A 13456-nucleotide genomic window follows, 5' to 3' on the forward strand; every position below is an offset into this window, starting at 1 on the left:
TGAAATATACAGTAAGGTTCAGCCTCCTTCAGCACCCCAGTCCCTATGACTCTCAGCTGGCAGATTGCACCCAGTTTGAATCCTTTCTGCTCCTCAGCAGGGAATACCAGAGCATTTGCCGCCTTGTGAAACATCCAGTAAACATACTTAAGAGCTTTTTGCACCTCAGGCGACCAGGAGGTCTGATTATCTGTGTTACAGCAGGCGCCTGTCACACAAAGCAGCGGAGCCAAATTGCCAAACCCATTACCAAAATCTCGGCATAATGATCCTCTCAAGAGCTAATCCCTTTTAGGTGTCTTTCTTCAGTTTTGGATTGTATGGTTTAGACTCAGCACTGGCAGGTTGTATTGTATTGTTTGAAAAGCCTGACTTACAGTATGTAGGATAGGTGTCTGCTGATGAATGAAATGAATGAAATGTCTGTTATGTTGAAAGATTTTTTGGGTTGCAATATTGTGGTGTAATGGAACTCAAGACGTGGTTTTTATTCAAGCTGGCAAACAAGATAATTGTGTTCCATTAGGCCAAGCAAAAAAAATCTCACAAAATCTCCCGCACAGACAAACAAGCAGGGGAAGTCACGTGACAAGTATTATCCAGATGAAACAGAAACCAACCTGTTGGATGCTTTGAGCTTTTAGGGAATAGTAGCACTACAACAATGAGAGCTGTTATGAACACTTCAGCAAGATTACCTCTCTGTTCTCGTTTCCATCTGTTAATTTGTTCGAGTGTACGAGCTACCATTAGTTTAGGTCAGTAGATGAGAGCATTTAATTATCTGTGTGAAACTGGTCTACAGTATTTTGCGTGTAACTGTAGCATATACACGTTTGATAGCAAACGCCTGTTGTATGTGCACTGAAGCTCTCAGAGAAAACAACAAAACAAAAGTGTTTCTGTAGAGGCAAAGATCACAGTTACACTTTAGTTTTTAGACGTCACAGAACTGCGCTGTGGATCTAACTGCTCTGATGAATAAAGCTCATGGTGTTTGACTAAATTATTCATTTAGTTGCAGTTTCATTTGTCTTTTACACAGTGAACATTTGGTCAAAGTCATTTCATAGAGAACATACCGTATGCTCTATACAGTATTTTCTAGCATAGAGATAATCTTCAATGCCACTGTGCCACTATGATGTCTTCAGACTGAATGTTTCTCAATCATTTCAGTGATCTTTCAACATCCACACACTTCTGAAAGAGAAATTAGGTTTACTGATGCCTTCCCTAAGGTTTCTATTCTCTGAGATCAACATCATCAGTCGTTCAGCAGAGAATGATTTCAGCCCTTTAATGTGTGCCAGAAATTAAATGAAAGAACAGTCCAACATATAGTCCATGGACCATGATGCAAAATTAGCACAATCATTTGTCTTTTTCAACACATCTTCTGTGGGCCTCACTGGCTGGAGTCATTTAAGTGTTAACTGCCTCTGTAATAATGTCTCAGTATCGGCCAATCATGACTGTTTGTACTCGACTTGCACTGCAGTGTGACTAGCCTGACAAGCCAGACCCACATCAAGATGTTGAGTCTGGGAACTTACCATTGGCAGGGCTCAGATATTTATAATTTAGATACAGCCCTTCTTAAAAAAATATATATATATTCTGGTTCAGCACTCACCAATCTTATTAATATTTCCATTAAATCCGGGCAATTCCCAGATGGGTGGAAAAATGCTTTGGTAATACCTCTTTTTAAATCTGGAGATGATAAAATGTCTTGTAATTATAGACCTATTAGTCTTCTTCCAGTTTTGTCTAAAGTCCTGGAGAAGATTGTCTCAGAACAATTGATGCACTAACTTGAGACAAACCATTATCTGAGTCCTCTGCAATTTGGATTTAGGCACAATCATTCAACAGAATCTGCTATTTGTTTATTAATTGAAAATATTAAACAATCACTTGATAAGGGAAATGTAGTTGGTGCAGTATTTGTAGATCTAAAAAAGGCATTTGATACGGTAAATCACAACACCTTAATTTCAAAATTAGCCAAGTTCAATTTATCCAAATGGTCATTGTCCTGGTTTGAAACATATTTAAAAGGCCGTGAATGGTGTGTTATAATTAATAATGTGAGATCCACCTTTCTCCAAATTGAAACAGGGATCCCTCAGGGCACTGTTTTGGGACCCATACTTTTCAGCCTTTACATTAATGATTTGCCAGATGTATGTCCAGATATAGGTTTGCAGATGACACGTTGGTGTATGCATCTGGTAATACCTGTACTTCTGTGGCTGACAAACTAAATGTCAACTTAGATAAAATATAATCTTGGCTGGCTTCATCATCTTTAACTTTAAACACTAAAAAAACAAATTCTGTCTGCTTTGCCATTAAAAAACTACCTCTAACACAGCTCTTGAATGTACAAATTAATGGGGAGCTTATTGAACAAGTACCTGAAGTGAAGTATCTGGGAATAATTATAGATATATGATTTGAACTTCAAAAGTCATATCAAGAAAATCTGTAAAACCGTTAAGGCCAACTTGGGCTGCTTTAGGATGATAAGAAACTGCCTGACTCTTGACGGTGCTTTTATTTTTTCAAAGTCTATGATTCTCACACATATCGTATGGCTTGACCACATGGTCCCAAGCTCAACAAACATCAGTTAAGACCATAGAGTGTCTATATAACCAAGCTTTGAAAGTCCTAGACAAGAAGAGAATAAGGTACCATCACTGCCAAACATAAGATTTTAAGCTTTGCTAATTCTATCTCCCTGCATTTTGTTAAATTGGTCTTCAAATGCCTAAATAACGCTGCTCCCCTTCCCCTTTGCAGAACAATAATAAAACAGCAAAGTGTTACTAGAACCATCACCCGAGCAGCGTTAAAAGGCAATTGTAGCATCCCTTTCCGTAGAACATCATTTGCCCAAACTGCATTTTCAGTAAAAGGGGCAAAATTATGGAACTTTCTGCCAGACCACTTGAAATGTATCCCAACATTAGCCACTTTTAAGAAAAATACCAGATTGTGGCTAATTCGGGAACAATCTTGCTCTCATATATAGTTTTTACATTGTGCTTTCATTGTATACTTTCCTTCCATTTTCATTTCATTTATTTTTATTTCATTTATATTGTATTTTTAATAATAATGTAAATCAGTATTTTTATTTGTAACCAAAAGCCCTACTAAGTGTCGAGAATTAGCTTCGGCTAAAAACACTATGATACATACACACAATGACTGCTTCATTTATCTATGTTTTTTTGTATCTGTCCTTATCTAAATAAACCTTTAATAATTTTAAGCCCGCCCACCGACTCTATACACGATGTGATTGGCCTGACCAGAATTTGTTTTTTCCAGCTCGCAAGCCAATGGAGTGTTGCTAGACTGAGCTGCTGGGTGCGTCTAGATTTCTAGGCTACAGTGTGACCCGTGCAGTCGAGAGTACATAATCCGAATTTAGTGAGAATCTGAATTATTTAAAAAAAGATAGTTCAGTGGTTTATTTTATTCCTTTTTTTCCCTCCAAGATGAGTATACCAAAAACATTGATGTAGTGGTAGTGTGAATTTGTCATTCAGGGCTTTGTGCCTGTGTCACTTTAACAACAGTTAAAAGGATGCAACTGTGTATTTGTCTTATTGTCAACAGATCGTGTGAAAAGACAAGAAGACAACGATGAATTGATCTTACTAAATCCTGATATATCTTAGTATTCTGTGCCATAGAGCTCCATTGTTATCCAAAAACAATTTAAAAACATTAAAATAATCCACGATGATGCACTGGGTGACATGTTCCTTCATTCTAATAATCATGGGCACTGTAGTTAAGTTTGAGTTGATGCCACATACATTGTCCTGCTGCTGTAAATAATCCCCAAGAAATGCTCAGTTTCAGTAAAAACTGCAATTTTCAGAAAATACCAAGCTTTCCAAAAAAAAAAAAAAAAACATACAAAAGTGTGGCATATATATATATATATATTTATAATATCAGACCCTATTTTTTGTATTGATAGATTGTACACATAGTTAACTCTCCAATGCATCTGGTGGCCAGAAACCTCATATCATCCCTGACTTATTTCATAATATGCTTTCATTTAAATATGCACTTTATATGTGTCGTATTTGTCCCTGTCAACAACATTGCCCCCGAATAATAATCCATTCTTGATTCTACCAACAAATCACATGTCTAACTCCCATGAGGCCTCACTGGCATTTACAAAGAGTATAAATGTTAACAACATATGTAATAACAACCACAGAAAACACAAAATATTGGAATAAAACTGAAAGTTATTTACAAGAATATTTCAAATTAAAACACAAGATACAACTTGTGTCCAAAAGACATATATATATAATGTCTTTATATAATGTATCTGCTGCTTTTCTCAACAGAACAATTCACTTTTTGCAAAAAGAACATAATGCTGAATAAGGCATTACGGTACATATTTTCAATCAGCTGAACATATTGCCCACTACAGAAAACATTTACAAATGCTCTTCAGTGATGGTGATAGGCGACACGAAAAAATTATTATTTTTGACGATTTTGAAAGCTTTAACAAACATATTTATAGCACTTAGTGTAAATACATAGTCATTTAATATTTGATTTTACTAACTGGTTTCAAATTAAGCTTAATGGTACAACAGCTTGACAGCACATTGAAACAAAATGAATCACTGTATCACTTAATATGCTGTGACAGAACAATATTATCGTTACATTTGATATATAGAAACCTTTTTAAACAAAACTGCACTGCTGCATTAGCAAGGCATTGGTTTGATTCTTCTCCAAAATCTGCAAAACAGATATCTTCTCATTGTCATAATCTCTTCCTGCAAGTGCACAAAGATCCTCAGTGGAAACTTTTCCATTAGCTGTAATATGTGTAGGAAGCTTCTTCTCTGCTAATGCGTTTGATCCGATTCAGACTTGCCTCCGTGCCAGTTTGAGGTCATTTAGTCACAACTATTAAAACAGCAGTAACACGTTTGCCTGTAGCTCCTCAGTTAACTTTCAGTTGAGTAGTGGAAATAAAGTCAGCTGAACACTGATGTTCATGGTGAATATACACTGGAAGTGTCAGTCATCTCTGCTTAATCATGAAGGCCGTATTTTCAAGTTATTAAAGGTTTCTTTCAAAAAGATCTTTAATGATGTATCTGATGTGGGAGTGGGGGGAGGGGGGGGGGGGAATGACACTGAAATATGGTGCTGTGGTCATGTAGAATGAAATCCCGTCTTTTAAAAATGGTTTCTCTTCTTTCGATCACAAGAACGAGCATGAAATTAGATAAATCCTTCAATTTAAATATAACACAGACAAAGCAAATATAGTCTCAGCTAAACATTCATGCTATTGGATTCGCATTACCTCCCTAATGAGGTTGAGTGACGATACTATTACCAGTCTAGATAAACAGCATGGCAACTGCATTTAGACAGTGTTAGGATGGAGACATATTTTTCATTGCATTGGCTCTGTACTCATTTGGACGTGAAATTAAACAGAAATGCAGCTTTAAAGACGCTATAAAAGCACAATTTATATTAAAAATGGGTGAAATGATTATGTGTAATGTAAAATGAGTCACTCATAATGACAAACCCACAGATAATTATCACTAGACTCTGCTGTTGCCTTCAGCTCTACAAAGCATTATAGCATCTTTCAGCTTAGTGTTTTGGTGTTTAGGGCCCACTTTATTTTTCTGGTTCACTCTCACTCTACTCATAGTGTCATTTTCAGAAGAAAGGCTCCAAAAAACGACTGTACACAACACCAAAACGCAAACAGAAACAGTTAGCCAATTACTGGTGGTGAGCTTTTAGCAGCTAAAGAGCAAGAAACACGAATTAAAATGAATTCTAATGTTGCTCTGTAACTGCTGGATGTGTAAATAGGCAAGTTTGTCATATCCATATACAAAGGTGATTTTTGTGTTTTACAGCTATTCCCTCTGCCCACAAGCGGTTAAGAAAGTAAATATCTCAGGTTTAAAGGTGTCATCAACAAATTGTAGTCCTTTATAAATGCTATCCTAATTTTAAGGAATAAAAAGTAATTTTACAAGCTAACAAAAATCTGAATTAAGTCATCATATGTAATATTTAGCTGAAAATAATGATTGGCTGAAGTCCGTGACCCACAGTCATCAGCAGCCAGCAGTATCTTCCCTCTTGACCCTCGGCCGGCTCTGTACTGCAGCCGTCATCACTTCTTGCTGTTACACGGGACCTTACGTTGTACTTTGATTTACATAGTCAGTCTGGTCTTCATCAAGTGAAACACATTATCTGTTGGATTGAGGTCACATGCCTAACTCGCCCAATCATACATCTGCCACTGCTCGGCCATAAAAAGACTCCTCTTAGTGGCCCTGTCTGTGTGTTTAGAGTCCTACATTGTTCACCTAATATGGATGTGAAGACCTACAAACAAAGCTTAGAGTCAGCACTTTAACCTCCTATTTTTTTGTTGTTGTGCAGAGCCAAAACAATGAAAAACACATCACTATCCCAATACTTTGCGACTGAACTGTATGTGTTTTTGGATTATGCATGTGCCTTGTACACTCCAAGGATGAACATCTGGATTCCATTTCCTTATGCACAGGCACACACAGGCATGTTTGTTAAAGAATTGTGTCTCACAAGTTTCATTATATGAGACCAAAAACACAATTGATAATTTACATAAATGCAAAAAACAAAAGCAGACATCTGCAGACTCAGACTCCTGTGCTGGAGAACTGTGTGACCTCAGTCTGGAGGTCCCCCTGATCTGTTCTTCCCCCCAACTGATCCATGCCTAGTCAGGCCGTTGGTCTCTGTGAGGTCACAGGAGCGCAAACAGACACGGGCTCCTTTTTGCTATTGCGTGCTCTGGAGAAGCTGTTCTGCTCCAGGCGGGAGCGATAGGGCAGGCAGAAATCCCTGAAGCACCTTTTGAAGTTCTCATCCAAGAAGGCGTACAGCACAGGGTTGAGACTGCTGTTGGTGTAGCCCAGCGCGATGCACAGATGCCAGCAGGCCATCACCAGGAGGTTCTTGCGGTCGATATGCACCATGGTCATGAGAATGATGAAGATGTGGATGGGAGTCCAGCAGATGATGAAGGCCCCCACGATCACCAGGACCATGCGGGTGATCCGTCGCAGGTTCCTATCTTTCTCTTTGGAGCCGGAGAGCAGACGGACACTCTTGAGCCGCAGGATCATCAGACCGTAGCAGACGGTGATGACCAGGACGGGGACCACGAAGGCGAAGATGAACACGCAGATTTTCATCACTGTGTCCCAGTACGACTCAGGTTTGGGGAAACTGAGTTCGCAGGCAGTGTTTCCTGAGGAGTTAAAACAATTACATGTTTATTAGAGGGCCATGTGGAGAAGCTAATTTAAGTTAATAACCCAGCTCAAATGTTGTCTTTTACGGCTTAATTACTCCCCGAGATCAACACTTGTCACTAAAGGCGCTAAAAAGCTTGTGCTGATAAGTGTTTTTACACAGTGATGGTAATTTTTTTTCTTCAACAATAGAAATCTCCCACCTTCCTCTTTCACCACGGTAACAGCCATGATCATCACAGGGACTCCGATGGCTGAGGAGAGGATCCAGATGCAGACGTTGATGAGCTTGGCTTTGGCAGGCGTGCGGAAGTCCAGAGCCCTCACCGGATGACAAACGGCGATGTAGCGGTCCACGCTCATCATGGTGAGCGTGAAGATGCTGGTGAACATGTTGTAGTAGTCGATGGCGATGACCACTTTACACAACACCTCCCCAAAGGGCCATGTCCTCATCAGGTACTTGGCGCTCTGGAAGGGGAGGGTGCTGGTGGCGAGAGCGTCAGCGAGAGCCAGGTTGAAGATGTAGATGTTGGTGGCGGTCTTCATCTTGGTGTACCTGGTTGGTTGGAAGAAAAGCACGGGGCTCTTTTTACTGATTCTGACACACAGTCGAGGGGACTATTGTTAGTTGGAGGAGATTGAATTTGTGTTCAAGGTCTGCCTACTGCTGGGCTGCAAAGAAGACGTAGAGTGGGGTTGACTCACAATTTCCATTAAAATCGTTCAAGGTTAGAAACCAATTTATTGTTTGATCTAATCCATTTCCTCCCTCAAACAGACGATCTCTGATTTCCTCTCCAATAATATCGAACTAATAAAAGAGCTTTTTACATGCACAATGTTTTTATGGCACAACACTAAATGCATTAGAGCCAAAGTGGCTGTAAGCCTCCATTAAACTGCACTTCTGCATTATGTAATGAATCAATTCCTACTCCTTGATTTCCGATTCAGAGTAGCTTGTTTCCTTCTTTTACCGGTGACCAGTCTTGTCTGAATGCCAGCTGAGCAGTTGTCTGGCTGTTTAAAGATGTATTCATGAGTTCACCATACGACAACAGTTCGTCACATTTAATGAAATTGCAAGCTTCACAAGGAGAAGGGAAGACAAAGGGACAACTTACATTATCTTAAGCCCCCCTCATTAAGAGATGTATTACATTACACACTAATATCACACTCTTGCTTTGCCAGGGAGAGATTGGCCACACTTTATTTTATATTCTCTTTTGTGTTTGCTCATTCTGACATTGAAAAACAAAAGGACAGAAACTGATATTTCATCTTCCACACAGGAAGCCGTTCAGTGAGATGACTGATTGACATCGGAGGTCCAACCGTCAACTCATTGCTTCCTCATTTAAGCTGCATTAGTTCAACAAGAAATACAGTGCCATGAATCCTCAGAATCTACATGAATTACCACAGTCATGGCTTCTGATGTGCAGGTTATGGTTCAACATGCTGCTTATTGTCCATGCACATTAATCATCAGAGTTTTGAACATTCATTTGCATTGTTCCTGACAAAAGTAATTGGTGCAATGAAGTAATTCCAACACTAGCTGTAGATCACACCGCCCTCCCTCTTGTGTGTGTAGGAGGCGTGAGTGTGTTTGTGTGTGGGTGTGGAGAGTGGCTCTCAGACACATTGGAAGTGTGGGCAATTACAAAAGACCATCATACGTGATGTAATATAGCAGTTTTCTAGACATATTTCATTCTTTAAAATCACTATTATAGTTCTGTGTGTGTGTGTGTGTGTGTGTTGCTTTTTTATTGATCCGCATGTAAGCAGCAAATTATAATTGTAAATATCCACTTAGTCACAAATAACCTGTGTTTCTGTGTATCTTTTTTTGCCTTTAGTTAATAGTTATGAGTCTTTGTTTATTTCTTACCTGACCACCCCGTACATTACAAGCACGTTTCCAAGCAGTCCCCCCACACAGATGAGAGAGTAGAGAGCTGTGATACAGACAGCGATGATGAGACTTGTAGTGTTCCTGGCTGTATCCTCGTTGGTCAAATTGCGCAGCGGATCCTCGGTAAACGTTATATTGAAAGGAGTTATGGAGACCGAGTCGTTAAAATCACCGAAAGAGTAGTAGGGAGGAAAAGCCATTTCTAAAACAATTCAGGTGAGATTGTAGCGCATGGAGAGCAGGTACAGGAGCGCACGACAACTGACCGGCAAATTAGTAATGAGGCGCCCAGAGTAGGATGCTCTCTCTCTCTCTCTCTCTCTCTCTCTCTCTCTCTTTCTCTTTCTCTCTCTCTCTCTCTCTCTCTCTCTCTCTCTCTCTCTCTCTCTCTCTCTCTCTTTCTCTCTCTCTCTCTCTCTCTCTCTCTTGCTCTCTCTCTCTCTCTGTCTGCTATCCTACGTGTGAGTGCGCTCTCCCTTTGGCAAAGTGCACTGGTGCAAAAAAGCAAGATGTGTTTTCATGTCCATTTCTTACCCTGCCCAAAGAAATACCATTTATCAAAGAGCCTTAATTAGCTCTAGAATACAATGTTGCTTTATCACATCCATTTTTAATTCCCCTTCTTAGCTGTCAAACAATGTCCGTCTAACCCAATCCGAACATCTCTCATTGTTGCAGCTCAATTAGTCTTTATTGAGCCATCCCTCTTATTGCTGCCTGCCTTCAACCTCGAGGTACTTCTCCCACTCTCCATGGCCTGTGGCCCGTATTAGGGTAGCTCCATTAGAGGACTAACTGTTTTCACCAGAGATTCACCTCCATGAAATTACCCTTCTAAACAACAGGAGTGACGCAATTACCTAGGCTACCAAGGCTAATTACATATTTGAGATGGTTTTGATAGCCTATAGCAGCAATTCAAGTGTGCGGACGTTGAAGTTAATACTACAAGTTGTCACGTTACCCTCTCTATCTGTTGCCTGTTGGTATCAACTACATCTGCATGAGCAAACACATTATTGCAGGCATGCAAACATGCAGGCATATCCATTTGAGAACTCTTTATTTGTTGTGGGTCAATGTTTAACGAATGCTGCTCATGTCTAACCGGATTAAACATTATTTTCCTGTCTGTGATATTTCTTAATGCATCTGGAAAATGTCCTGTCCCTGAATTAAAGAGTTTCACAGATGGCTTGTAAAACACATGCATGTTTTTGGGGCATTAGTCAATGTTTATTTCTCATAGGGCATTTTGCTTGACCTGTTCAGCCAACATCATGTCACGTAAATCCTGTCTTTTTCAGTGTGCAGCCCATTACTGAGAAAATCAGAAACCATTAGGAACATGCAGCAGCATGTGATCTTGTGCATTTGGTGAAATTGGCTCATCCATGTGTATTTGAGAGCGTTTCTCAGGGGTACTTGTTTATTTTAACACAGACAGATCAAAATCCTCATGCGGCTGTCTGTAGTGGTCGCACAGTAACTGTGGCAGTCTTTACGCACTCTGCTAAGTCACCTTTACAAAATCCACCTTTAAGCAACTGCCATCAGAAGGACAGTCAGAAGAATAGGACTAGAATGCTGAACATAAGCTATGACAAGCTCCCTCTCTATTTTAAAAGATAGACCATGTCTTCCTAAAATGAAGAGCAGTTAATAATCTGGCTCATTTTGGAAGTTCAGCAAGCTCATTTGTCTTTCATAAATGAGGAGGGATGTTTCTTTGCAGCTTCTGTGTAGATGTATGGCCATACACCTGAGCACGTGTCACTTTTTTCAGCATACTAAACTCTGACTTTTTTGGCATACTATATATTACTTTTTTATCCCTTTTTTAACATTGTATAGTATGACTTTTAATGTCTTTTTTTTGTGCTATACTATGAGTTTTTAGACATACCTTACTATGACTATTTAATGGCTTTTTTTCTGGTTTCTTTAGTTGTTGGTATGGTGGCTCAGTGGTTAGCACTGCTACAGCTAATACCTCCAACTAGACACTACTCTGACCCTTGGATCAATTCCTGGACTGGGTTGGTCCTTTTTGTGTGGAGCTTGCATGTATTTACAGACTTTTTTCAACATACTGTACTAAACGTTTTTTATCATTTTATTCAACATAATATACTGTGACTTTTTTATGAATTTTTTCCTACGTGCTTTATTGTCATACTATATTATGACTATTTTTAACATACTATACTATGACTATTTTCAGACGTTTTTTTGACATGCTATACTATGACTTTTTTATCACTTTTTTTGACATACTATACCATGATTTATTTATCACTTTTTTCTACATACTATACTATGACTGTTTTGACATACTATACTATGACATTTTTACGAAAACATTAACTTTGTGTATGGTCAGATAGCTTAGAGTGATGAGATTATGATCAGAAGGTTGAATGTTCAAATCTTATACGTTTGAGGAAGTTTTGAGGTCAAATATACTAAATCAAAGAGACGAATATGCCAAAATCACAAACTCTTCTGTCAGATCAGACAGAGTGATAAGAGGATTGAAAGACAGGAGGTTTGGTTTTTGAATCTTACACGTTTCATCAAGTTTTGAGGTTCCATATACTAAGTGAAAGAGGCAAAAGATGAAAACATAAATGCACATGTGTGTCAGGTCAGATACCTTAGGGTGATAAGAGAATGATTGGAAGACAGAAGGTTGAGTGTTTCAGTATGTTTTGAGGTCCGATACACTAAGTGAAAGAGACAAATATGCCCAAAACATAGCTTTTTGTACCAGGTCAGATAGCTTAGAGGGATAAGAGAGTGATTGAAAGACAAATGTTTAAGTGTTTGAATTTTACATGTTTCATTAAGTTTTGAGGTCCAATATACTATGAAAGAGACAAAGCCTCTCTCATCACTTTTTTTGACATGCTATTCTATGACTTTTAAATCACTTTTTTGACATGCTATACAATGACTTTTTCCAACATGATATACCGTTACTTTTTAAAAAACATTTTTGACATACTATACTATGTAAATCACTTTTATCGACGTGCTATAATATTACTTTTTTATCACTTTTTTCAACATGCTATACTATGATTTTTTTACGAAACCAGAACCTTTATGTCAGGTCAGATAGCTCAAGGTGATAAGGTTATTATTGGAAGACAGAAGGTTCAATGTTCAACTCTTACATGTTTGAGGAAGTTTTGAGGTTTAATATACTAAGTGAAAGATGCAGATGATGAAAACATAAGCTGCTGTGTCAGGTCAGATAGCTTAGAGTGATGGAAGACAGAAGGTTGAGTCTTCAAATACCGTAAAGTGCAGTTAATTTCAAGATATACTATACATTACAGGAATGAAGAAAACATAATTTATTCATATAATTACTTTTTATCACTTTTTTCGACATACTATACTATGACTTTTTGTCACCTTTTTGGACATACTATACTACAAGTTTTTTTTATCATTTTATTCAACATACTATGCTATGACTATTTTATGACGTTTCTGTGACTTTTTTATGACACAAACTATAGCTATGTTCAAAACCGTTTCCTATCACGGAAATAGGGCACTATATAGTGTGTTTGCCATTTTGTAGGGGTGTATCTCTGCGGTTAATTTCATTCACTATATATTCCACTATAAAATACCCACAATCACAGCTAATTTGAGTGTACATATGATGTACCCTACATTTTACTCCCGTATACCACAATGCAACGCAGTCATTTTCTCCCAGAGGAGAAGAAGAAGCAGAAGGACCTACGAAACAGAAAAGAAAATGTGGTACCTGGGTAGCTGAGTTGGTAGATCACACCCGTACAAAGAGGTTTATTCCTCAATGCAGAGGTCTGGGGTTAGAATCTGACCTGTGGCAAGTTAATGCTTGTCTTCCCCCCTCTGTCTCCACTTTCATGCTGCCCCGGTAATTAAAGGCAAAAATGCAAAAAAAATACTATTACATACAAAAAAAGAAGTATTTTCGTTTTGGTTTGTACACATGATGCTGGGCACGCCCGCCTACATCACACATGTAACCGGCGCATCTACTGGTGCAACGATACTTTCAGTAAGATTCTGAAATCTCGTTTGGTCACTCCCTCTTTAGTTCACTATTTAATAAACACTATATAGGTTATAGTGAGTGAGTGAATGAGGGAACAGTTTTGAACAC

At 38.7% G+C, this 13456-nt stretch overlaps 1 protein-coding gene across 1 annotated transcript; it reads right to left on the reverse strand.

Moving 5' to 3' along the window:
- Nucleotides 1-6792: 6792 nt before the first annotated feature.
- Nucleotides 6793-9356, reverse strand: oprd1b (opioid receptor, delta 1b). Its single transcript, XM_028580633.1, has 3 exons — nt 9262-9356; nt 7562-7917; nt 6793-7354 (listed from the first exon to the last, which is right to left on the reverse strand). Exons 1-3 carry the CDS (start codon nt 9276-9278, stop codon nt 6825-6827), a joined length of 903 nt encoding a protein of 300 aa, XP_028436434.1. The 5' UTR covers nt 9279-9356; the 3' UTR covers nt 6793-6824.
- Between the last annotated feature and the right edge of the window lie 4100 nt (nt 9357-13456).

This window comes from Perca flavescens, chromosome 6, assembly GCF_004354835.1.
Source record: "Perca flavescens isolate YP-PL-M2 chromosome 6, PFLA_1.0, whole genome shotgun sequence".
NCBI lineage: Eukaryota > Metazoa > Chordata > Actinopteri > Perciformes > Percidae > Perca > Perca flavescens.

Excerpts from the sequence above, each read along its gene's own strand:
- oprd1b (XM_028580633.1), bottom strand. Across the intron at positions 7,355-7,561 it reads TACCGTGGTGAAAGAGGAAG|GAAACACTGCCTGCGAACTC; the intron begins GTGGGAGATTTC and ends TTAACTCCTCAG.